This window comes from Colossoma macropomum, unplaced genomic scaffold, assembly GCF_904425465.1.
Source record: "Colossoma macropomum unplaced genomic scaffold, Colossoma_macropomum, whole genome shotgun sequence".
Lineage (NCBI taxonomy): Eukaryota > Metazoa > Chordata > Actinopteri > Characiformes > Serrasalmidae > Colossoma > Colossoma macropomum.
Window position 1 is genome coordinate 30,648,388 of NW_023494809.1, and position 24,667 is coordinate 30,673,054.

The window sequence follows — 24,667 nt, forward strand, 5'->3', positions numbered from 1 at the left end:
TTAACGAACCATAAGCATAAGTTAAACCACACAAACCATGACATTTCTTCTATTTCGAAGTCCCCACAGACTTTTCCGTTAAAGTTAACCTTGCATTCTCTTAAAAGTAGCGGGTGGTGGTCGCGAAGATGACTCGTAGGGTTTGATGTGTTGCCCCCTTTCGCCGCTATTTTCTTTCGGCCTGTTCTGCAGACAGGGTGGTCATCTGCAGACAGGGTGGTCATCTTCAATTAACTTTCCTTCTGCATTCTTATAAAAACCAAAACATGACCAAACGTCAGACTTGGTCTTCTTAGAAGGCTGAAATATCTCTGAATCTCCAAGTTTTTCACACCGTGGTAATCGACCGCGGTTTTAACGATACTTTAAAGTTCAAAGGGTACTACTAACCGGCACTAATTTTACCGCAGTTTACCGTGAAACCGGTAACCGTTTCATCTCTAATATATATATATATATATATATATATATATATATATATATATATATATATATACACACACACACACACACACACACACACACATACACATACACATATATATATATATATATATATATATATATATATATATATATATATAAAAATTTTTTTCCCCCTAAATAAAATAAAACCATTTCAGATGCTAAACTAAACATATGTTTGTTGGCTAACAGTAGATTATTAATTTGGGGAATGTCTGTTCACTTTTCAACAACCACTTTTTAACAACCGAAGCAAATCTGAGATTTTTTTTGTGCAAAACAGCAAAAACAAAACTGAGCATTACATCAGTGTTGCTTTCTAACAACAACACTGCAGGATCCAGCAAAAACCGTGCTAAATGTCAGTTTCCACAAGGCTGAATTGAATTTGGCAGCTTTCTCTTTGAATTGTCCGTTCCACCTTAAACAGAGCAGTAGTCACAGTCTGGCACCTGTGCAGGAACTGAATGGAACTGCAGCACCATTTAAGGTGGAACAGAAATACAGAATAAAAAAAACAACCTCAGCTTCATCTAATTTCTCAAGTCATTTGTCTCACATGTGCATCGCACACTCTCATGTTTCCGGCCGGCAGACACTGCTGGAATTCGCTGAGTATTACAGTCACTCACGCCTCAGTGCCAGCTGCTCCACAGCTTGTTTTGCACCCAAAGTGAAGTGAACTCCTTCAGATGCGATGGAAGATGCAATCGAGAAACTGCAGCTTTTTCATTTTCGTTTGAAACGTGGCTGAATTACCCCTTTAGCCACTCGGGAACGGGATAACGTTACAGAGGTTTGAACATCATGTTGCCTGTGTTTATTTATGCCATACCAGTGTAGCGCCTCTAACAAAACTGAGGAAGAATTTCAACTAGGATTTGCACGACTTTACTCTTTTAAGGCCACTATCATGTGATGAAAGTCGAGTTGATGTCGAGTAATCATTGATAACGTCACGAATAGAACCACAGGAAGAGGGAATGCTTTACAGTAAGTGACTCTTTCCCCATGTGCGCCGGATCGCATTGCTAGGAAATCGGAGATACGGACCCTGAAATCTCGCAAACTCTGTTCGACTTAGGCCCACCACAGGCAGCCATAGGCAACTTTTCTGAGCATTTTCTATCATCAGTGCTTACAGAACCCTGAACAACTGCATGTAAGATTACAAAAAGAACATAATTAGTCCTGTTTAATTGGATTTATTGCAGTGCAGTGAAATGCTGAATAAAAACAAATGTATTCATATTTTTAAAAAGTATTTGGCACCAAATATCTTTTTATAACCGTTCCAACTTATCAAATCTCAGAAAAACTAAAATCGTGATGAATATCGTGTATCGTGAATACGCCTTTAATAATCGTGATACTGTATTTTTGTCATATCGCCCACCCCATCCAGAACTATTTCAAACCCTCTGAAGCACAGAGAAAAAGACATTGTAGTTACTTAACTTGAATTTTCTCATCTATGAATTCCACCAAAACTGAAAGTCACTACTGTGTGAAAACATCAGTGGATGAGTACGGGCAATATAATCACCCAGCACAAAAAAAGCTGCACAAATAAGAACAGAATTTAGCTTCAATAAGCTCCTTAGTGGTAATTCAATGATTATTCATCCTTCAAAACACTTCCAGGCGTGTTAAAGTTAAAGTGAAGGACAAACAAGAGCATCGCAATCTTTCATGACTTAATGGAGAGACATTCTCTCATAGAGAACGCGCCTTTCATCGTTCGTGTATCAGGAACTACTTCACAACCCAAGTCCTTGGCAGACAACATCCAGCATATCTCGGTTTATTCATTCAAATTCTTCAGCAGAGATGTTAAACGGAGAGCGCAGACATGCTAATGGCCGCTTAATATCAGCTTCTTGACCAGCTCTGTTCACGTAATCAGTGTTAACTGAACCCTTAAACTGCCGGGACCTGACTTTAGTTCCTCGCTCTCGTCACGACATACCTTATATATCTGTTTCATAGTAGGAGCTGCATATTTCATAGGAATTACTAAGGATTCATTGAAAAATTCCAGCCATAAATGGTCAAAAATGAGTGGGAATAAAGTCAGCTGAGCAGCATTATTTCACGGACTGTAAAGGATATTGGACAAGCCATTTGTAATGACTGTTCACGTCCTAAACCTTCACTTCAGGTTTGTTACAACTTGAAAGCACAACATTCTGCTCAATACGGAGAACACAGCAAAACAACAGAAGCAGAAAGTCCCTGCTAGCACGACGATGGAGCCTCAGTTTTTGAACTAATGATTAAAAAACGACAGTATAAAAGTGTAAATTTTCACAAAAAATTAACTGCCTTGGATGAACAGCATTCGGTTTTTGCGGGTGTTGGATTTTACAGCATATTCTGCAGCACAGGGCTGTCCCGAATACTATATTTTGTGCTCCGGAGCTTCGGCAGTAATCAACAGCGAACATTCGAAGCTTCGTCTCGTAAGACGGGGGTTGAAGTCATTCAGGAAATCTGCAACTGACGTCTGGGTCAAAAGCACATCTGCAGATTCATCCACTGTAAAATCTGAATCTCCAGGCTCCTCACAGAGGGTCAGTACAGGGGGCGCTGTACAGCCACGCTGGGAATACAAGCTGTCTAGCACCACGTTAACATGTCGTTCACTGCTGTGAGTGAGAGGGATGTCAGGCGCTCAAGTTGACCCAAAAGAATAAGCGGCTTTGAAGATGTGTGTGTGTGTATTTTAGGTTCATTCATACAAGGACTTTTATGTTGAAGAGCCTGAGTGCGGGGGGGGTGGTGGGGGCAGAGGGCTGTGTTTTTAGCTGTTAGTTCCGGAGAAGCGGTGTTTCTCCTCACCGTGTTCGGCACCACTTCGAGGAAATTAAAAATTAAGCTACATTATGGATCGTCACCTTGAGTCATTGAAGCTTCTCCCAAGAACCTTGAACAGTATTTTTGCAGTTCGCCTTAACGACAGCCTACATTTAGCCACAAATGTCTCTGGTTTAACCCACGTCAAACAAGTTACTTGGGATAAGTACAGCAAAAACCTGTTAAGAGGCTGAGTTGGGAGCTTTCAGTCAATATTCACAGCTCCTCTGTCTTCACAGCGCATGCTTCTTTGCGATACTGACCATTACAAGAAAGCAGCTATGTTTGAGAAAGTCCTTCTGCCGTGTCTGCCAATATGCTCCCCGGCCACATGGTTCTACCGATCGGCGATGGCTAAAGGCCTGATTGCGCATGACATCACAAGACTAACTGGATAGTAAATGTTAAGACTAACAACTGAATGAGACAAAAACTAAATAATAATAGTAATAAACAGTAATAAATAATAATAAAATAAGAATAAATAATAACGCTAACACTTTCTACGAATGACACGTTTGTATCTTTCATACAGCATTATAAACATTATAAACATTTATAAAAATGAATTACACTTTATAGTCATGTTTATTATACATTATGAATTGTTAATATAATGCATTATAAGTAGTGTTAATAACATGTTATACTGTCTGTGCCAAAGAAGTCAGTCCCAGCTTGGAGAGCGTAAAGTAAAGACAAATACCAAGCTAACGGTGGTGAACATTACCTTTCCCACATTGGGTAAAACACTGATGGCAGCTCTAGTTTAAACTCTGACATTTGAAGCCTGTAATGAGCTTTACTGTGAATGTTTTAGTGTTTCAGTAAATCCTTCAGTAAATACTTCAACTTGAAGCCTCACTCTGAACACTGGAGGAGGCTTTAGTACAGTACGCTTCACTTTACTTAGAGCGGACAAATACCACTTATGAGCTCTTATAATATGTTATGATCAGTACTTATAATGTATTATGTTAACAATTCATAATGCATAATAAGCATGGCTATAACGTGTAATGCATTTTAATAAATATTTATAGCCATGTTTATAATGCCTTATGAATGCATTATAACATGTTATGAATGTGCTTATAGATGCTTACAAAAGGTGACATTCACAGAAAGTGTTACCATAATAACAAAGCTTAAGCTGATCTTACCTAGCATCTAGTCGGTGACGCATTCAGAGACTCTGGATTGTTTTAACTGGGTCGTGTGTATGTTCACATTGCGCAGGGTAAAACAGATCAGCACATGGAATTGGAACACTTATAAAAGTTCTTCAGCAAAGAAAATGGTTCTATATAGAACCATGAACACTTAAAGGAACGCTATGCATGATTGAAGGGTTCTTTGCATCATTTAATGCTTTTTTAGATTGATGGAGAGTTTTATATGGTTCTATGTAAAACCTTTTTGAAAAGGGTTCTGAATAGCACCAAAAAGGGTTCTTCTTTTGTTACAGGCTTGACATCATAACAATACAAGAACCCTTTTCAAAAAGGTTCTACATACAGCACTTTCTCCATCAATCGAAAAACCATTTAACGATGCAAAGAAACCTTTGATCATACGATAGGTTCTTTGAGAACTCTTTTCTTTACTAAAGAACACTTGAAGAACCATCGCAGGTGTATTAGACCTTGATGCAGGAAACTGCTGAATTTAGATTTTGTGTTCTGAGCTCAGAATCTTCTAACATCTCCCACATTTTCCTCCAGTTCCTCCCGAGCGACCATGACAACGTTCAGCAGATGTGAGACTCTCTGCATCCAGATCCTGGAGGACTCGGCGGAGAGCGGACTGTTTGTGGTCCGTGTGACCTGCAGTGACCTTTTCCTGCTGGGCTACTGGTGGAATAAAGAGCCTTTCCAGAGCGAGCTGCTGGAGCAGACCGGCACAGTGAGAACCACCAGGCCGGACCAAAGCCTGGGGCTGGAGTTTGTGCTGCGAGTCAGGCACAGAGCACCTGGTCTGGGAAACGCTCACTACTGGAGCCCCTTCATCCTGAGGCTGTGCTTGGACGCTCTGCGCTTTCGCTTTCAGCTGCCACCGTGGGCGCAGGCCATGGGCATTCAGGAGGCAATGCAGGAGACCGGAGAGCTCGTTCTACAGCGGTGAGGAGCGCAGAAGAACCTAACCAATGAACACTTGAGTTTAGGTGCACTTCATGCATCAATATTTGTTTAAAGGATGGTAAAAAAACCAGCCAAAGAATTTCTTTAAGGATGGAAAAACCTGCCGAAATGCCACTCTAGACAATTTAATAAGATTAATATTGATTATCGTAGAAAGAAAAAAAAAATATTGACTAGGTTTCCAAACTTTTTTAAAAAGAAAGCTTACTCCTGGAATTTCAAGGACTGTGAGATTGTCAGGACATTTTTTTTCTGGTTTTTGGATCTAGTTTTGACTTCTGATATTGATTTTTTTAAACTTTGAAGGCTTAATTTTACATGTGTTAGTTTTTCTTGATTTTTGAAAATTAGGAAAAGAAAAGAAAAACCTTAGTACGTCTAATTTCTAACCCCTCAAAACAAATAAACAACCAAAAAGCGCATTTTATTCTCAACAGGACTTTGCAATATCCTTTCCTTCCTCAACAACCTCCCAGCTGAAATGAATAAGGGAGGTACTGGTCAGCAGAAGGCACAGGGCTCACAGCCAGGTGGAGGAAAACTCTGATGACATGACTGACGTGTATCATATTGATACACCTCTTTGCATAGTCCTGAGAAGCTCTTCTTCCAGTACACCATCCCCTACGGGCCGGCAATCGAGGTGTTTGTGTCAGAGAGTGTCTGTTCTATATTTAATAACCGACGCAGCGTCAAAGTTATTGAAATGAACACGTCTCTTTCACTTCATGCAAAACCTGTGGTCTGGGCAGGTACCTCACTCATGTTATCTCTTTCGGCATTTGTTTCCACATCCTGCCACAGCAAGACATGTTACCTCAACACAAGCCAGCATCGGTTTGCAAACCCTTACAAAACAGTGAGAAACACAACCCAACTCTCAGATTAGGGCCAATCCCATTTCACCCCTCGCCCCTACCACTCAGCCCTACCCTCCGTTTTGTGCGTTCTCGTCTAGGGGTAGGGTGTCCTGATTGTTACTGAGATAGAGGAGGAGGGTGAAGTGTTGGGGCTACATGACCCTCCAAACGGAGGTTTTTCAGAGACTCCAAACAGAGAGATATGAGGAAAAAAGAAAAACCAGCAAGATGGAGAACAAGAGACCAAAGAAACCACAAATGTGAGAATTTTCTCAGTTAAAAAGTTAAAAAAACATCGAATTATCTTAGTTTAGTGTTGTTTCAGTGTATTATGGTCCTTTTCTTCATAACAAGCATAAAAAATGCTAATAACACGCTAATGTCTCAGTAGCTAGCTAAATTTCCCATTCCACCTTAAACAGTCCAGCAGTTCTGACACCTAAAGCGCCAGAATGTAACTGCTGCTCCATTTAAGGTGGAACGGGAAAATTCGAACATGAATCTGGTTAATATCTTCTTCAGCTTCATATCACTGAAGAATTAGAGGTGGGTGATAATAAATAATTGCCCCCCTCTTTGAAGTCACCCCTCGCCCCTACCACTCAGCCCTACCCTCCGTTTTGTGCGTTCCCGTCTAGGGGTAGGGTGTCCTGATTGTTATTGAGATAGAGGGGGAGGGTGAAGTGTTGGGGCTACATGACCCTCCAAACGGAGGTTTTTCAGAGACTCCAAACAGAGAGTTATGAGAAAAAAGAAAAATAATAATAAATAATTGCCCCCCACTTTGAAGATCATATGATGCCCTAAATGTAACTAAAGCCCAGCAGTGAGGAGCTGAACTTTACCCTCCTCTGCTGTCACTGCAGACTGGCAGGGTCGCCTACAGAGCAGCGCTGGTAGCTGTTAATGAAGTGATGCTCTTTTTATTTGAGGGTCCCATTTCAGAAGGAAGATTTCAACCACTAAACTCAGTTCCAAGGGGCGACACTCGAAAACAAGGGGTAGGGGTAAAAATAAGGAATAAGACTGGGCCTTAGTGTAAACACACACAGCGCTTCTGACTGACAGTTTATTGACCCGCCTCCCTGACGACCTGTGAACTCACGCAAGAACGTGAACAATGATTGGTCAGCATCAAACTTGCATTGCCAGTCTCCCAACCAAAACACGGCACAAATTTATGGAACTACGATCGTCTAATCTGACATAGTGACCGTCAAGAAACACAAAAATATGGTGTAGTCTGATCCCAGCATTAGTTATTAAATACCTGTACTTTCCGCAACGATGGGGAACAGACTGGGTCTCACTTTATTTGGATTGTCCACTACAGTCCACTATAGATTATCTACAGATGATCAAACTGTTAACAAACTATCTGTTGAAACTCAGTTGATTGTAAACAGTGGTGGGGTTAGGGTTAGGATTTGGACCAGGGTGAGGGCTGGGTTTAGGTTTGGGTTCAGGTTAAGGTTAGGATTAGAGCCAGGGTTAGGGCTAGGACCAGCGTGAGGGTTGAGTTTAGGTTTGGGTTCAGGTTAAGGTTAGGATTAGAGCCAGGGTTAGGGCTAGGACCAGCGTGAGGGTTGAGTTTAGGTTTGGGTTCAGGTTAAGGTTAGGATTAGGGCCAGGGTTAGGGCTAGGACCAGCGTGAGGGTTGAGTTTAGGTTTGGGTTCAGGTTAGGATTAGAGCCAGGGTTAGGGCTAGGACCAGGGTGAGGATTGGGTTTAGGTTTTGGGGTCAGGTTAAGGTTAAGGTTAGGATTAGAGCCAGGGATAGGGCTAGAGCCAGGGATAGGGCTAGGACCAGGGTGAGGGGTGGGTTCAGGATTAGGGTCAGGTGAAGGTTAGGATTAGAGCCAGGGTTAGGGCTGGGACCAGGGTGAGGGTTGGGTTTAGGTTTTGGGTTAAGGTTAGGATTAGGATTAGAGCCAGGGTTAGGGCTAGGACCAGCGTGAGGGATGGGATTAGGTTTTGGGCTGAGGTTAAGGTTAGGGTTAGGATTTGGACCAGGGTTACGACTCAGACCAGGCTGAGGGCTGGGTTTAGGTTTTGGGTTGAGTAGATATTTAGCTGAATGTAACCTGAAAGTAAATTAAGTATCTACAAAGCATCTGAAGTGCACTATCCAAATAAAGTGTTCCCAGAGATGCTTTAACAGGGTCAGTCAGTGATAATGTACTCTCATGTACACACTTCAAAAACACTTTTTGTAAATAAATGTAGGTCTAACGCTGAAGGAAACTGTTGTTGTTGTTGTTTCAGTGTGGGTGTTTAAGTCTAAGCTAGGCTAGTGACAGCCAGGACAGGCTTGTATGCCCTCAAAAAAACTTAATAGCTATGTTCAAATATCTACGTACATTTTACGCAGATACAATCAGCTGAGAAATGCAAAAACAAACTGAGTTTGAGTTTTACAAGCTTGATTGAAGCTTTATGTGGCTGTGTAACTTTGCACCAAATCAGTCCTTCCACAGTTATATTTTTCCTCTAAAAGTGGGTTGAAAACATCAACTCAGATCTTCAATAATTAAATATAAAGCTGACTGAAAGTCAATGGTAATTTCATCCAGTCAGACAAACCTTAAGATAAAATAAGTGAACCACTGTTCCATCACAGCTGAGGAACACTCTGAGAGAAGCATCAGTCCACTCGGTGCAGACCAACAGCAACATGTAGCTGAAGTTTTGAGCTGTTCTGAACTCAGCAGGCCAAACTCAGGCCAAGGTGAAACATTCAGGAGTTCACTTTACTCGTTTTGGTTTTTCCTCAAGTTCCCTTCTCTATTCTCAGACTCATCACTCACCATCATAAGTGAAGTAGGTGCCGTCCTTGAAGACAACGACTGAGGGCAATTCAGGCAAAGTCAGAGACTGCAGGGGAAAAAAAAGGAGAAGGAGAGTCAGATTTGCCGGATGAATACCTTCATGGATTTTTCCATTTCACTGAAACTTACTGACAGTAATTTAAGCGCTATGGTTGACTTCATAAGAGGATAAATCTTCGTGGAGATACCAAAGGCACTCGCACATATCAGATTATTCATAATACAGAATAATACAGGGTAGATGGATAGCAAACGCAGCAGAAACAGACTCATGAACAAACAGGAATGAGAGGACATTTGACAAGTATCTCAAAAAGGAACATCATCCATAAACTGAACACAACGGAAACAAATTCAGTGAGAGATCTACAGTATATAAGAACCCTGAGTGACACTTAGGAAGCAATGCTGGCATTACTAAACCACATAAAGTGGTGATAAGAAGTCCCAGATTACGCCATTGCTCTGTGGTCCTTTTAATAGGAACTAAAGCATTTGCCATGTTATGCTTCAGCAACAGTTCATACATTTTCTAGTGTATTTTTAGTCTATGACTGAGCTAATGTTGAATCTGAATTTAATGTTGAAGGTGTGTAGCTACAAAATGTATGTTTCAGCTATAAATGGGCAACAGAACTGTGCAGAAGTCAGAGATCACACCAGGGCTGAAAGACTAATCATCTTTATATTGATATCGCAATTTGAAAGAGTGCAATTTTCAAACAACAAGAGCTGCAATTTTTATATAAAATACATCTGTGTACTCATAAGAAGTATTTGTGTAATTATAAAGGGAAAAATACACACACACACACACACAGTTTATAAATGAAGGTCTTTATTATTAAGGGAAAAAGAAATCCAAACCTATAGTGCCCGGTGTGAAAAAGTGATTGCCCCCTAAACCTAATAACTGGGTGGGCCACCCTTAGCAGCAACAACTGCAATCAAGCGTTTGCGATAACTGAGTCTTTTACAGCGCTGTGGAGGAATTTTAGCCACTCATCTTTGCAGAATTGTTGTAATTCAGCCACATTGGAGGGTTTCAGAGCATGAACCACCTTTTTAAGGTCATGCCACAGCATCTCAATCGGATTCAGGTCAGGACTTTGACTAGGCCACTCCAAAGTCTTAATTTTGTTTTTCTTAAGCCATTCAGAGGTGGACTTGCTGGTGTGTTTTGGATCATTGTCCTGCTGCAGAACCCAAGTGTGCTTCAGCTTGAGGTCACGAACAGATGGCCGGACATTCTCCTTCAGGAATTTTTGGTAGACAGCAGAATTCATGGTTCCATTTACCACAGCAAGTCTTCCAGGTCCTGAAGCAGCAAAACAGCCCCAGACCATCACACTACCACCACCATATTTTACTGTTGGTATGATGTTCCTTTTCTGAAATGCCGCGTTACTTCTACGCCAGATGTAACGGGACATACACCTTCCAAAAAGTTCAACTTTTGTCTCGTCAGTCCACGGAGTATTCTCCCAAAAGTCTTGGGGATCATCAAGATGTTTTCTGGCAAAACTGAGACGAGCCTTAATGTTCTTTTTGCTCAGCAGTGGTTTTCATCTTGGAACTCTGAGGCAAGTGAGGCCTGCAGTTCTTTGGATGTTGTTGTGGGGTCTTTTGTGACCTCTTGGACGAGTCGTCGCTGCGCTCTTGGGGTAATTTTGGTCGGCCAGCCACTCCTGGGAAGGTTCACCACTGTTCCATGTTTTCGCCATTTGTGGATAATGGCTCTCACTGTGGTTCGCTGGAGCCCCGAAGCTTTAGAAATGGCTTTTTAACCTTTTCCAGACTGACAGATCTCAATTACTTTGTTTCTCATTTGTTCCTGAATTTCTTTGGATCACAGCATGATGTCTAGCTTTTGAGGACCTTTTGGTCTACTTCACTTTGTCTGGCACGTCCTGTTTAAGTGATTTCTTGATTAAGAACAGGTGTGGCAGTAATCAGGCCTGGGTGTGGCTAGGGAAATTGAACTCAGCTTTCCAAAGATGTGATAAACCACAGTTAATTTATGTTTTAATGGGGGGGGGGCAATCACTTTTTCACACAGGGCCCTATAGGTTTGGATTTCTTTTTCCCTTAATAATAAAGACCTTCATTTATAAACTGCATTTTGTGTTTACTTGTGTTATCTTTGTCTAATATTTAAATTTGTTTGGTGATCTGAAACATTTAAGTCTGACAAACATGCAAAAGAATAAGAAATCAGGAAGGGGCAAACACTTTTTCACACCACTGTACACACACACACACACACACACACACACACACAAAATCTAATGTTGTCTTAGGTCTTAAATGAGGACGTTTAACCTGACAATACAGAGCTTGAGTTTGGCCAAAACATGTGCTGTAAATGTGACATCACTACCATGTAACTAAATGGTAGTCCAGCTGACTCTGTGTTCAAGCCTCAGGCAAAAAAAGAGGATATTCTGGGCCTCTTGCCCAAAACACAGACCTGGAAATTAATTTATAAAAAATAACTACATTTAAACTGCAATATGAGTCAGAAAACTGCGGTTAGATTTTCCCCAAACTGTTCAGCCCTAGATTACACATCATTTAATTTCCAGCCAAATTAATACAATATAATTTACAGTATTTAGTGCATCCACCTTTCATCTTCCTTCTCAGGAGACCCACTTTCAGCTCCTCAAAGAATCTGCAGACACACCTCCAAAGTTCAGTCTTAGAAGCTGGTTGATCATTTTCTGAAGTAATCAAACACATTCAGTGGTGTTGAGGTCTGGACTCTGGGGTGGTCAGTCCACTGTTCAGCTTCTTTGTTTGATGTGTCCGTCTCCTTTTCTCAGTGAGGTTCTTCTTGATCAGCTACACATCCTTTCAGACCCACAGCGCTGAGTCGTCTTCTCACAGTGGAAGGATGGACAGAAACACCTGTGGATGTTTTCAGATCTGAAGCAGCTTGATTTTCTCCTCTCTCTCAGAGATGAAAGCTTTAAGTGCTGTTTATCTGATGGGGGCAGTTTTGGTGGCTACCAGGTCTTCCAGGTGGTTGTTAGGAGAAACGTTTTCTCTGTAGCTTTTAAAGATTTATCTACATAATTTTAGAACTGGACACTTTTACTCCTCTTATTTTCCTTTGACTTTCCTCTTCTTTATGCAAGCTCATTACCTTGCATTTATTCTCCTCAGAAATATCTCCTGAATGATATGAATAATGAATAATTTACACTTGTACTTGTAAGGAAGATGTTTTAACTGGAAATTAAATAAATAAAAAGTGGTCTCTGACTTTTGCACAGTTCTGTGGACAATCTCTCACTAATAAAGTGTCACAAAATGAAACAGAAATATCCTATTTTTGGAATTTTTACCATGCAACGTGTCCCAAATTCCATTCAGCTTGGGACTGGTCTTAATTATTATGAATGACTTTTATTTCCAGCAGTAAAAGCAGGACGTAATTTGGGTCACTACAAGGATGTTTGTGCAGCTCTGAGTGATTTCGCCGTTTCGACACGCTTTAAAGAACTCAGACACGTCTCACCTCTGGTAGGACCTCTTCGGAAGCAGAGAAGAAGTAGGTGTAAACAATAAGCTCGGAGGCCACGTCTACGTACTTCTCCTGAAATCACAGAACAGCAAGTCACCAAGGGACACTCTCAAAGTCACAGTAAAGGCAAACTGACCCAATTCACAGATTACAACGCTGCTGGTTTTAAGTAGGTCATTATGAAAACTGCGTCAAAAACACTGATCAACAATTAGCAGGGAGCTGAAAAACTGAATATCCAATAATATCAGCAGATATAATTTTATGTGGTCAAAAATGAACCAGACTAACCATAGTTTTTGTTAACCAGCAATGTACTGATTGATATGATCGCCAGTTGTCAACTCTTAATGGTCAAATATGCCTGTCAGTTGTCAATTCTCATATTTCCCTAAATCAAAACGTGTTACTTTATGTTCGTCAATACCAAAAAGTGTGATCAGTCATGTGATAAATCAGTTTTAAGCAGTAGAGCAGAATCACCATGCAGCACCTGTGAAGTACATATCATTGTCTTTAATCTGTTTCATAATTCATAGACCCCAATTAAGGCAAAAATAAGACAAATCCTTTCAAATCCTGCCCTCATCTGTACCCAGTAATCCAGCTCATCCCCGTTTGGTCGACTGGTCGTAATATTCCTTTCGTGTACCGTTTTGTTTTCCCCACTGTGTGCGCTTCATTATGTGCCAGTATGAATGAATGGCCACAAGGGGCGCACTCCTGTACAAGAGGTTGCCAAGCCACCACCTGGGGAGACATTTGTGAATTTCTGTGGGAAGTAAACAACGAGCGCCACTTGTTTTGCCTGCAGGTGGGCGATATGGCGAAAATATAACCTCACAATACATGAATTTTTCATGTTACACGATATGGCGTAATATTTATTTATTTATTTTTTGGGAATTTTTACCATGCAACTTCTAACAACTTCAGAAGACCTGTTGAAGTGTCATATATTTCATTCAACTTGTGACTGAGCACCATTTGTTTTGCCTACGGGTGGGTGATATGGCAAAAATATAATCTTGCAATATATTAAATTTTTCACGTTACAGGATATGTCACGTTATTTACTTTTTCTGATCAGTTGGAACAGAGAAAAAACAGCCAGTAGTGCTACAATTTAAAAAATACTATCAAAAACTGTGAACACAATCATATTTATTCAATATTTGGCACTAAATCCAGTTAAACAGGACAAATTTTGCTCTCTTTGTAATGATTCATGCAGTTGGTCAGAATCTACAAGTACTGACGGTATACATACTGTATTGTGACGTAGTTTTTCATGATAACATATACTGTGAAATTGCCCAGCCCTAATTTTCCCTAAACTTGTTTTAAACAGGGTTTTAGGGTAGATTTTCTTTTTTTGGGTCAGGTTTTTAGTTTTTGTAATCCTTACTTGTTTTGTTTATTATTTTGGCGTTAGCTCATCCCTAAAGCTACACCTTCCCATCCAGATTAGTCTCATCACGGAGATCTTTTAGGGAAATAAAAATAAACGTGAGTCCACTCCTAATCTCCGTTATGGCCTGACCCTAGAGCTGCTCATTACAAAGCTGAAAAATATTCTTAAAAAAAAATAAATAAATAATATATATATATAGCATTCAATTCTGAGGTCTTGAACCATCTCAAAACACCACAGCAGCGGCGACACAGCACTGCGTATACGATTCTCTCCGCAGGCTCTGGGCCGATTATGCCGCCAGCTTGGCGTCAGCATCATTTTATGGCCAATTCTTCACCGTGGGGTGGAAATACTCCGTGACGGGGCTTTGCAAACATCAACTCGCTCCACTTCATTCAGGACTGTTGGCGTCGAAGCCTTGGCAAAGCTGGGTTTATGATGCAATCCACAGAGCGGCTTTTGTCTCTGCGTCACTTTCCGGCAGTGGCCTTCAGACGGAGCGGACGGACGGCTCACTGCCGAGTCTGACAGGCCGGCCAAGGAAAAGCTGCAACTCAAACTTTGTGACATCTTTTGTGGCTTTTCCAAAAGGACTAAATCTGACCCGACGCCAGCGTAACGGCTATGGATCTGCAGATGACCGTGATGCCGTTGCCGCTCGCATTCAACTGCCGGACCTAGAAGCTGCACACGGCCACCGCAACACTGCCTCAGGCCTTCTGTGAATAACAGCGGACTAAAAAGCTTCTAATATGACACCATTTTAGACTCTGTGCAGCACAACATCCAACTAAGGACGGCTGGCAATGCTCTCTGATCTCCCAACGACAGGGTGAAACTGCGGCTGTCATGATCGTGAAACTTTAGCTGATGACTGTCAGAAATAATTGCGACTGACGATTTGATTTGTCTTTTCTTGTTAACTGTAAAACTATTAGAACAAGTGTAAAGTGGCCAAACTGGCTGATTAGCCTCCTTACGTGCTAGTTATGTTTACTGTAGCTCACACTAATTGTACTGTTGAATCAATACTGCATGCAAACTCACACCAACGTCTGCAGATACACAGAATTATGTGCAGAGTCAAGCAAATCTATGTTCTTTACCATAAAATATAAGCAAAAAAAATCTGTTATGCAGCATACATGGTAAAAACATAAGAATGAGCTACACAGCTAACAAAAAATAAACATTACTCAGTGCTGCCCTCTAAACGCAGAGCAAGACGATTACATATCTCGATTTTTTAAAATCTAATTTTAGGGAAACTGCTTATAGTTAAAACAATAAATCCACCACCATAAGCATAATATCGGAGTAAAAAAAGTCTAATGGCTAAAGACAGATTACAACACTTCTATCTAGTGGTCAGGTGGTTAAACAACACAAACCATTATGTGCCACAAATCTCTGCATATTAACTGTTGATTAAAAATCTATAGTGTTTGAGAATCGATATACTATCACAAAATATAATACTGCGATACTGTATATCAATAAATGTGTTTCAATATTTTCTTACACCCACAGTAGCGAAAGGAAGTGCTAGAGGTGGGCGATACGGCAAAAATATAATATTGCGATACTTCAAGCTAATTTTCCCAATACACGATATGGTCACATTTAGTTTTTGAGACATCTGATCAGTTGGAACAGAGAAAAAAGAACCAGTAGAGCTAAATTTTAAAAAATACTATCAAAAAATGTGAATATGATGATTTTTATTCAGTATTTGGCGCTAAATCCAGTTAAACAGGACTAATTTTGCTCTCTTTATAATGAAACATGCAGTTAGTCAGTGTTTCAGTAAAAGCATATTGCACTGTATTGTGACACTGAGTTATCACGATAACGATATACTGCCATATCGCCCAGCCCTAAGGCCGACCAGACTACTACTGCTCTCCTATTGGCTGCAATGAGACTTAGCCGAAGTGTACCGCACAAAAGTTGAGAACATTTGACCTTTATATGACCCTGTGCTTCTACCATGGCAGACTTTGTTTTCCTCTGAGCTTCGCGTCTACGATGCCCAATATATAATGTGTTTTAAAGCGTGGCTGCCTTTACCAGACTCATGTATTCCCACTCAGAATAGAGAGCTCTGATCCAGTCCTCAGGAGTCAGCCCACGTTTTGGATCTGTTCCACTTCCCAACACATACAATTCCAACGGCTATTAGTGCTCCACAGCCCTTTTTACCTGGCTTGGGTCAGTTTGGAGCCTGAACAGAACAAAAAGCATGGATTGATGGAGTCCCGAAAGACAAAGACACCACCGCAAGCTAAGTGTACAAAACAAAAAGCCCTCTTCAGCCGTGATTCATTATTCGGACGTGACGACAGCTCATCAGTGTTGAATCGCTGCAACTTGTGAGAGAATTCAACAGCTTCCGGAGTTTCTAGCAATTATCTCAGAAAAGAACCTCAGTGCTGGGCAGCCGAGGTGCCCCACACAGCTTCTGCCTGAGAGGATCAAACCTTCCACAAGGTGTTAAGTGATTAGACTATTCTTGTAATCTAAGAATAGAAAATGACAGGGAAACAACAAAGCCTCAACTTTTTAACAAGCTACGTGTTTCTCTACCCCGCTAGGAAAAAAGACGCCCCTGGGATGTTATTCTCCAAGCTGCGTGAGCTGATAGGCTATCTGCAGTCAACAGCTGTCAAACACAACATTTATGACAAAGCAATTTGTTTGCTACAGTTTTCTGGTGATACAGAAATCATGCCCAAGTCCCTCTGGTTTTGGCCTTATTGTTATGATAATTTGTTGTGATTCATTTGCAGAAAGTAAATTTAAACTTCACTTATTGTAGAACAGCAGGGATGAATAAAACACAGAAGTACAACACACGGACAAAAGTATTGTGACAACCCTCCTGATTACTGAGTTCAGGTGTTTCAGCCACACCCATTACTAACAGGTGGATCAAATTAAGCACAAAGTCTTGCAGTCTCAACAAACACTGGCAGTTGAGGGTCGAACTGAAGAGCTCAGTGACTTTAAACATGGCTCTGTCATAGGATGCCGCCTCTGCCACAAGTCAGTTTGTGACGTTTCCGCTCTGCTAGATCTGCCCCAGACAACTGTAAGTGCTATCACTGTGAAATGGAAGCGTCTAGGAGCAACAACAGCTCAGCCACGAAGCGGTAGACCACCAAACTCACAGAGAGGGGCCGCCGAGTGCTGAAGAGCACAGAGTCTATCCTCTGTTGAATCACTACAGAGCTCCAAACTGACTCTGGAAGCAACACCAGCAAAAGAACTGCACAATAGGAGCTTCACGAAATGGGTTTCCATGGCTGAGCAGCTGCACACAAGCCTAAGATCAAACTGCACAAAGCCAAGCGTCGGATGGACCAGCGCAACACACACTAACACACCACCACGTCAGTGTTACTGCAGTGCTGAGAATGACCCACCACCCAAATAGTACCTGCTCTGTGAGGGTCCATGGGGGTCCTGACCACTGAAGAACAGGGTAAAAGGGGGCTAACAAAGTATCAGAGAAACAGATGGACTACAGTCTGTAACTGTAGAACTACAAAGTGCACCTATATAGTAAGTGGAGCTGATAAAATGGACGATGGGCGTAGAAACAAGGAGGTGGTCAGAACGTTATGCCTGATTAGTGTATATTAAAATATTCTAAAACAACCATAAAATACAAAAATAAGTAGGTAAAACTGCATAAATATGCGCAGGTGACAGTGCAGTGGTGCACGTCACATCCACTGGATGAACCGAGTGACTAAACACTGTAAACGATAACGTATGTTAATAGTTGTGTAATATGCCTGGGTGTGTAAACAAAGTGGCCGTGCATAGTAATGAGTGGAGAGATATAACGTCCAGTTGGTGCTCAGTGAGCCTGGCCTGTCAGTGTCTCAGTACACAATAAATACAATGAAAAGAACCCCTTTCAAAAAGGTTCTATACAGGAGCATCCACAGCACGTTCTCCATCAATCTCAAGAGCTCTTTCAGGATGCAAAGAACCTTTTCATCATGCAGATTTCTCCACTGAAGAACCCTTGAAGAACCATCGTTTTAAGTGGGCAGGAAAGGACATCTCAGAGCGGAGTTTTAGTAACTACAGTGTCGTGTCTGCTGTAATTATTCTCCTGACGCTAAAGGTCAAAGATAATCATTTTGAAATCCATGGTATCGACGGCACGTCCAGCTCTCACACCGATGTAAACTGCGGGCTCAGATGGTGTTACTGAGCCTGTGTGTGAATCTATGAGAGCGAGAGAGCGAGAGAGAGAGAGAGAGACTGAGACTTCGCCTCAGGAAGAAAAAGTCTCTGCCGACATCCAAACTCATGCATGATTCATAAACACACGGAGGAGAGAATCCTTGAGGTGGGCCGGTTCATAACTCTGCATGTGCAGGTAAACACAAAAAATACGGACGTCGCAGGAACAAGACTTTTCCGTAATAACGCACAAAGAAAACGTACATAGAAAAGTTCTCCATATAATAAAGCAGAGCTGGGCGATACGGCAGAACGTAACATCACGATACTTCAGGAAGGTTTTCAGGATTCATGATGCGTCACAGCAAGAATGGCCTGGGTTCGATTCCTGGCCGGGTGACCAGGGTCATTTCTGTGTGGAGTTTGCCTGTTCTCCCCGTGTCTGCGTGGGTTTCCTCCGGGTACTCCGGTTTCCTCCCACAGTCCAAAAACATGCAGTCAGCCTGATTGGACATGCTGAATTGCCCCTAGGTGTGAGTGTGTGTGTGATTGTATATGTATGTCTGTCTATCTGCCCTGCGATGGACTGGCGACCTGTCCAGGGTGTATCCTGCCTTCCGCCCAATGACAGCTGGGATAGGCTCCAGCACCCCACCGCGACCCAGAAGGATAAGCGGTTTAGATGATGGATGGATGATGCGTCACAATATTTCATTTTTCTGACATCTGCTAAGTTGGAACAGACAAAGTAGTGCCACATTATAAAAATACTACTAAAAACTATGAATCCACACTGAGCTGCACTAAACGCAATTAAACAGGACTAATTCTGCTGATTTTTAACTCCATGATATGCTCAGAAAAGCGTACGGTAACTAGGGCTGGGCAATATGATAATATATATATATATATATTGTCATCGCAATAAAGTATGACACAATACTGTATACGTATTGTCAGTAACTACATGTTTCATTATAAAGAGAGCAAAATGAGTCCCGTTTAACTGGATTTAGTGAACCTTACGGTTCCTGTATCTTAAATTCTGACAGACGCTGAATGTAATTGCGGCACCGTTTAAGGTGGAACGGGAAAATTAGAAAGAGAAGCGACTTCATCTTCGCAACTTTTTAGTTAGTGTTTGACCGTCTGTCGTTGCATATTTGACATACCGGGAAACCAACTGCGCTGCTTATAAATGCGAATAAGTCCATTCATCTCCAAATGTTCGTCTGTCGTTCTCTTTTCCTTTTTCATTCGCTACTCGCCAGGCGAAACCTCGCTGCTACGTGACCTACAGTCTTCCCCCCATCACGAGACCAAAACCTAAGTTATAAAATCACTAAAGAAAACGAGGAGGACGGCTGTAACGCGCTGCGTGGACACCCATCACCACTGGATCTTATTTCACCATAACTGCACATTTTATCACAGATGAGTGGCAGCAGTGTCTCCAAACAAGAGCGCTGAATGAGAGCCTTCTAGTTCTCTTGCCACATCACTTCCATTTGTTTTATTAATAAAAGATATTGGACATAAATGCATTATGGATCATTACAAATACTTTGTTTTAAAACTACGAAGTCCTCAGACAGTAAGAAAATAGAAATCATGTATAGAAAAAAAAAGATGCATTGATAATCGTTTTATAATCGCATCACAGCCTCTGAATCGTAATCGAATCGTGAGGTGCCTAGAGATTCCCACCCCTATAAATCACTGTGTTCAGTTTTTGATTGTATTTTTTTTAATGTAGCTCTACTGGATCTTCTTTCTCTGTTCAAACTGATCAGATGTCTAAAAATAAATAAATATTGTGAAAATGTCTCATCGTGATATTATACTTTTGCCATATCGACCACCTCTAAAAGTAACATACCGTGATGTCATTTATCACAATAACGATAAATACTGTCATATTGCCGAGCCCTACACACTTAAAAAAATGGTTCTCCATGGGTTCTTTAGTAAAGGGAATGGTTCCATTTAGAACCATGAATTCGACACAGAACCACTGCATGCTTAAATGGTTCTTTGCATGGTGAAATGTGTTGTACACTCTTAAAAATGATGGTTCTCTAGGAGTCCTTTGGTATACAAAATAATTCTATACAGAACCATGAAAGCACAAAGAACACTTTGCATGATCAAAGGGTTCTTTGCACCGTTAAATAGTTCTTCAGATTGATGGAGAAGCATTTTTCTTTGAAAAAGGGTTCTATATAGCACCAAAAGGGTTCTTTACTGCTATGAAGTCAGTCTGTTTCAATAAAAGAACCCTTTTTGGTGCAATATATAGAACCGTTTTCAAAAAGTTTCCACATAGAACTATATAAAAACACATTCTCCATCAATCTAAAGAACCTTTTCATAATGCAAAAAAAACTTTAATCATGCAAAGGGTTCATATAGAATGTAGAACCACTTTCTTACTAAAGAACCCTTGAAGAACCATCTTTTGTAAGTGTGCACATGCAGCACCAAAAAGGGATATGCTGTTGTGATGATGTCAAGCTTGTAACAATAGAAGAACCCTTTTTGGTGCCACATAGAACCGTTTAGAACACATTCTCCATCAGTTTGATCAACCATTTTACCACTGAAGCATGAAATGGTTCTATACAGAACTCACGGTTCTAAATAGAGCCATGGCCTCTACTAAAGAACCCCTGAAGAACCATCCTTTTTAAGAGTGTATGATAAGGCCTCTGTATGCTGTGAAAATCCCCTGTATATGTTCTATAAGCTGTGTGATGGTTGCAGTTCAATCAGGGAGGAAAAATAAATATTATTTTCTCTTTCATTCTTCTTCCAGCGAAGCTCCGGAAGGCTTACCTTGAGTGGAGACTCTCCCCCCACGTACACAAACAACACGTCGTGCCTCTTCCGGACATGCTCAAACATCTGTCTGCTGGGGAGGGAGCGCACCGCGGGCCTACACACCAACGACACACACAGACAAATAAGACCCTCATTTTTCACATCAGCGCAGAGACAGAACATTCACGACTAGATAAACATCAGCAGCTACTTCAGATGTCAGACTTGTGGATTCAGAGTCAACAGCCAGACCCTCACTGCCTCTAATCACGAGCATAAGTGCTCTGCCTGATTGGAAACCTCAGAAGCCTCCGTAGATTTCATGCACTTCTAGTGACATCTAGTGGCCATCAGTGAGGAATTACATTACATCCTTTAAAGCAGAGATGCAAATGATGAAGTGATTAATGTTTTACCAACAAATTAACAATTGTTGGGCCAATTTTATTGGTTTAAATGATTAAATTTCAAATCCAGTTCCTGTTTAAATAGCTAAGATTATTTACTGTTTGTGGACTTACTGTTTGTGTATATATGTGTATATGAAGAGTTCGTGTGTATCTCCATTCTAATTAATTTTCACTGATCATGTTTTTTTGCATTGTGCATTCCAGGTAATATCAAGGTAAGGCAAGTTTATTTATAAAGCACCTTTCATACAGTGCTGTCATTTAAAAGCGCTTTACGAATGAGAAAATAGAGTTAATTTAAAAAAGCAAAAGAGAATAGAAATTAAAAACAGGATTAAAACATGATTGAGACAATATATTTGGGTATAAATAAATAATATATTTATAAATAAATAATCATAAAAAAACTGAATTAAATCAAATTAAATTAAATTGAAATATCAATCAAACTGCAGTTGGGTTGTTCTCATTAAGTAAAAAAAAACAGGTAACTTACAAAATTAAACACTGTTTTTTTTTTTTGTTAGTTTTTCATGTCTCAGACTTGAACAAAGCCATTTAATGGATGCAAGTTTCTTTTAAGTGTAACATTTAACATTCTTTATCATAAAACAAGCAGGTAAAGAGCTGAAAGCTGAACACAAACAGCCATTAATGGTCAATATTAAACATCTATAAGGTCAGAGCTCGGAAAATCCTAAGGCTGAATCTCAAATGGCTCACTGATCCCTATATAGTCACTATATTAGTTATGAAACTAATATAGTGACTTTTCCACCCAAATGTTGGTCTTTGTGTTCAGTATGAATCATCTCTCACGGCTGAATCCAGAGTGGCTCTCTGTGAGACTCTCTGAGCTCTGTTTAGATCAGTAGCCCGTTAGTTTAAGACCTGTGTGCTGCTCTTTGTAGGGAGAAGGAGCCGTTTGAGATTCTGATTCAAACAGCTGGCGGCAGTGCTGCGTCACCGGACCCCAATACTGCGTGCTGATTGGCTGAACGGATTTATCAGGTTCAGCGCTGGTGTTCGACCGTTTCTGCTGTAACACGTGAACTTGCAATGAACAATAACAGCTTTAGTGACTAAACATGTTTAGTGTTCAGACTTTAAGAATAACTCGCCACAGTCGGCTCATTTTAAAGGAGTTTAAAATGAGTTTAAGTTCATCAGTTTTGCAAATGAGCTCTTCATATATTTAACAGCCACAGTGAACATAAGCAAATGCTTCTTTGATCCTACATACCTTTCACTTTTCTACGGAGTACGACAGCATTTTTACTGACACGGGATGAACATGACTGAGGTTATTTCTCCTGCTCGCTTTATAGAAGGTAAAAGGAATCGTTACTAACGCAGGAGTGCGCAGTCGGTAAAACTGACCGACACGACTCGAGAAATGACCCTACCCACCTCCTCCTGTGAACCTAATCCTGTCTGAATACGGCTTCAGATTCAACGAAACATGAGACCGAAAATCAGTTTGCAGTGTCAGTGATCGTAATCATCATTTATCCACACGCAGAAAAAAAGTGCACAGACTTTACTTTTTAAATCTGAACATCGGTTCCACATAAATAAAATATGTTACATCAACACATCGTTTTCCTTCAGTTTACTCACTTTTGGCGAGAACTGAGTCGATGTAATATATTTTATTTATGTGGAACTGATGTACATGAATCAAGCAGTCAAAGCAGTTTTTTTCAGGATAGAAGTTCTTCTGTTTAGAAAAGGTATCTGACAAACTTCCTAGCAGAAATGAAATCATTCTGAAGGCTATGAATCATTTAAAAAGGCGTCTACTGTCTACTACTATCTGGAAATGAAGCAGGTGCTGTGGATGAAGAGTGTCTCACCCAGCCACTCTGTTAGCGAACTCAATGATGTCATCTTTGGTCCTGGGGCCCTTGTAATTATAGGCTAATTCCCCCTTTAGTCTGAGAGAGAGAGAGACAGAGAGAGACAGAGAGAGACAGAGCGAGAGAGAGAATAGGTTAGAATCCAAGTTGCAACATTAAATCCAACTTAAAATGTATGGATGATATTTAAATAATTACCATAACAGCATGATACACCGATCAGGCACAACATTCTGACCACCTCCTTGTTTCTGCGCTCATTGTCCATTTTATCAGCTCCACTTACTATATAGGTGCACTTTGTAGTTCTACAGTTACAGACTGTAGTCCATCTGTTTCTCTGATACTTTGTTAGCCCCCTTTTACCCTGTTCTTCAGTGGTCAGGACCCCCATGGACCCTCACAGAGCAGGTACTATTTGGGTGGTGGGTCATTCTCAGCACTGCAGTGACACTGACGTGGTGGTGGTGTGTTAGTGTGTGTTGTGCTGGTCTGAGTGGATCAGACACAGCAGTGCTGCTGGAGTTTTTAAACATCTCAGTGTCACTGCTGGACTGAGAATAGTCCACCAACCAAAAATATCCAGCCAGCAGCGTCCTGTGGGCAGCGTCCTGTGACCACTGATGAAGGACTAGAGGATGACCAACACAAACTGTGCAGCAGCAGATGAGCTATCGTCTCTGACTTTACATCTACAAGGTGGACTGACAAGGTAGGAGTGTCTAATAGAGTGGACAGTGAGTGGACACAGTGTTTAAAAACTCCAGCAGCACTGCTGTGTCTGATCCACTCAGACCAGCACAACACACACTAACACACCACCACCACGTCAGTGTTACTGCAGTGCTGAGAATGATCCACCACCCAAATAGTACCTGCTCTGTGAGGGTCCATGGGGGTCCTGACCACTGAAGAACAGGGTAAAAGGGGGCTAACAAAGTAGCAGAGAAACAGATGGACTACAGTCTGTAACTGTAGAACTACGAAGTGCACCTATATAGTAAGTGGAGCTGATAAAATGGACAATGAGTGTAGAAACAAGGAGGTGGTCAGAATGTTATGCCTGATCGGTGTATTTTATAATTAAAAAATTATCAATTATATCATCCCTCACCCACTAACACTGTCCCATGCAGCTTTGACCTCCTTTTCCATTCTATTCTATGATGATACCCACTAGGTTTGTAATACATTATAACACACAACTCTGCACCATTAAATGCTCATTTAACCTCATCAGCTCTATTAACCGAACATCATGGGCTGCACCATGACTTCCAAG

The 24,667-nt window shown here is 41.0% G+C and overlaps 1 protein-coding gene across 1 annotated transcript in view; it reads right to left on the bottom strand.

The window, feature by feature from the left end:
* Positions 1 to 24,667, bottom strand: part of tmx3b (thioredoxin related transmembrane protein 3b) — a 119,012-nt gene that overhangs the window by 74,194 nt on the left and 20,151 nt on the right. Inside the window, exons 6-9 of the mRNA XM_036558351.1 lie at positions 23,383 to 23,463; positions 21,132 to 21,231; positions 12,674 to 12,751; positions 9,130 to 9,196 (exon numbers count right to left, since the gene is read on the bottom strand). Of these exons, the coding sequence (XP_036414244.1) occupies positions 9,130 to 9,196; positions 12,674 to 12,751; positions 21,132 to 21,231; positions 23,383 to 23,463 (326 nt within the window). The remainder of the gene's footprint in view (positions 1 to 9,129; positions 9,197 to 12,673; positions 12,752 to 21,131; positions 21,232 to 23,382; positions 23,464 to 24,667) is intronic.